The 2208-nt window shown below is 68.3% G+C and overlaps 1 protein-coding gene across 1 annotated transcript, besides 1 other annotated feature; it reads left to right on the forward strand.

Annotated features, from left to right (window-relative positions):
- Tc00.1047053508281.9 (dispersed gene family protein 1 (DGF-1), putative) lies at positions 1 to 2208 on the forward strand (the record flags this gene model as incomplete). The annotated part of the gene is made up of 1 exon (XM_797552.1): positions 1 to 2208. A coding segment is annotated over one exon (2208 nt), but the record flags the coding sequence as incomplete, so codon positions are not given.
- Positions 1 to 2208: a sequence feature (areas not merged during assembly with more than two copies in the genome that could not be assigned to a particular haplotype).

The following is a 2208-nucleotide window of genomic DNA, read 5'->3' on the forward strand; positions in this document are numbered from 1 at the left end:
TGACTGGTGGGCGGACGGTGGTGGTGGACGGCGCTTTGCTGGAGCTTGTCGGTGGCGGCGTTGCGCTGGACGCGGCTGTGCTCGGTGGCGACGTTGCGTTGTACGCGAGTGCGCGCGTGGTTGCGTCTGGGGGCGCTGTGCTGCGCGTGTCGGGGAGCCAGGTGTACGCCGCGCATGGGCTGGTGTTTGACAGCGGTGTGGGGGCCAACGCGTCCGCCGTCGTAGTGAACGACAACGCCGGTGTGCTGACGGATGGCGCGCTGCTGGTGCTGCGGGGGTCGGCGTCGTTTGTTTCCGGGTCGTGGCTGTCGGTGCGCGGCAACAGCATCAGCGGCAGGCTCCTGTCGCTGCCGTCGTACCCGCGCCGTGCGGAGCTCGTGCAGAGCACACTGACGCTTCACGGGAACGCCGGCAGCGGGCCCGTCGTGATGGACGGCACCGTTGCGCTCGGGGGCACCGGCCGAAAGTTCGTTGTGGGGTGCCTGATGCTGAACGGGCAGGCGCTGCAGCCGATGCACTACAGGTCCGCCGGCATCATCGGGGAATTCCGCCCCGTGGCGTGTGGCGTTTGCGACGCCGACGTGTTATGCTTTGCTGCTGCGACGAGGGCGATGTCGGGGTCGTGCGGCTGCCGCTGTGCTGAGGGCGGGTACGGGCGCGACTGCCTGCCAGTGTACCTGCCGCGCGTGGACGGGTGCAACCGCACGCTCGCTATGCCGCTGCTGAGCCACACGGCGACGCTGACGGAGACGCGCAGCCCGACGCCGACGTGGACACCGACACCGACACCGAGCCTGAGCACGCCGCACTACAGTTCGACGCAGTACAGTTTGACGGAGACCCCGCAGGTGACAGGGACGGTGGCGCTGCCGCCCACGCGGACCCCGACAGCGTCGGTGAGCAGCACGCCGTGGTGGAGCGACGTGGCGTGCCCGACGCTCGCTGTGACGACGACGGCGGCTGGTGGGAGTCTGACGCAGAACGACATCCGCGGCGGTGGGAGCGCCGTCCCGACACTGCTGATGGTGGCGCTGCCGCCGCCGTTTCGTTGGGCAAGTGACCCGCAGATTGGCACGCACCTGAGCTTCGTGCCTGTGTCGACGGCGCAGCCGAGTGGGTTTGGCGGTCCGTGGGGAGCGATGCTGCGCAACGCGACGTGGGTGCGCAACGCGACGAATCCGTCTACCGTTCTGGAGCTGGCTGTGCCCGTGCACCGCGGTTACTTCATTGCTGCCGACGAGACGATAGTCATTCGCTGCGACGCTGCGGCAGTGTCTGGCGGCTGCAAGGGTGTGCTGCTTGGTTTCTTCACGATCAGGTTTGACACGCTGCCCGCCGCAGCCAGCGCTCTCTCGGCGATCACCGGCGTTGTTGCGGGTGCGGCGGCTGTTGCGGTGGTGGTGACCGGCGGGCTGGGCTCCGTCCTGGAGATGCAGGCGCTCGGCGTGTTCGCGAGGATGTCGTGCGCCTCGGCGCAGGAGCGTGCGAGCACCGCTGCGCTGCCGTACTTCCTGTCGGTGTTCGCTGCCCGTGACCCGCTGTGGATGGTGGTGGGCAACGCGCTGCTCGCCGCTGTGTTTGGGTGCGTGCACTGCGGTGTGACGGCGGCCTTCCGGCGGTGGCGCGGCGTGGACGCGGCGAGTGCGTGGGCGGCGATGCGCTTCCCGAGCCTGACGTACGTTGTGGCGCACGCGATGCACCTCGGCATCTTCTTCGGCTCCGTGCTTGCACTGGCGATGCCTGGCGCCCGCGCGCAGCACCGCGTGATTGGAGTTGTTGGCGTGCTGTACGGTGCGGCGTTCCCTGCTGGCGTGTGCTACTTGATTGCCCGCCACGTGGGCGCGAGCTTCACGAGGTACTGGCAGTTTTCGAGGAAGCCGCTGCACGAGCGCCTGCTGTACCCCGTCGGGTATTGGCACCCCGCGGCGCAGCAGCGGATGTACGGCGGCATGCTGACGAACATGAGGGGCAGCCACGTGTACTGGTGCGTGTTCCAGCTGTCGGCGCTGTGTGTGGTGTGCCTGATTGCTGCTGTGCACCCGCCCGTGGGAGGCTGCCACGTCCAGTACTTCTGCATGGCTGCTGTGCTGCTTGCGGGCGCGGGCGTGGTTGCCTTCACGAACATGATGCGCTCGGCCTTTCTGACGGTGATGCACACTGCGGGCTTTGTGCTCCTTGCGACGCTGTGCCTTGTCAGCGCGGCCAACC

The sequence above is a fragment of the Trypanosoma cruzi genome, genomic scaffold (genome assembly GCF_000209065.1).
Source record: "Trypanosoma cruzi strain CL Brener 1047053516757 genomic scaffold, whole genome shotgun sequence".
NCBI classification, from domain to species: Eukaryota; Euglenozoa; class Kinetoplastea; order Trypanosomatida; family Trypanosomatidae; genus Trypanosoma; species Trypanosoma cruzi.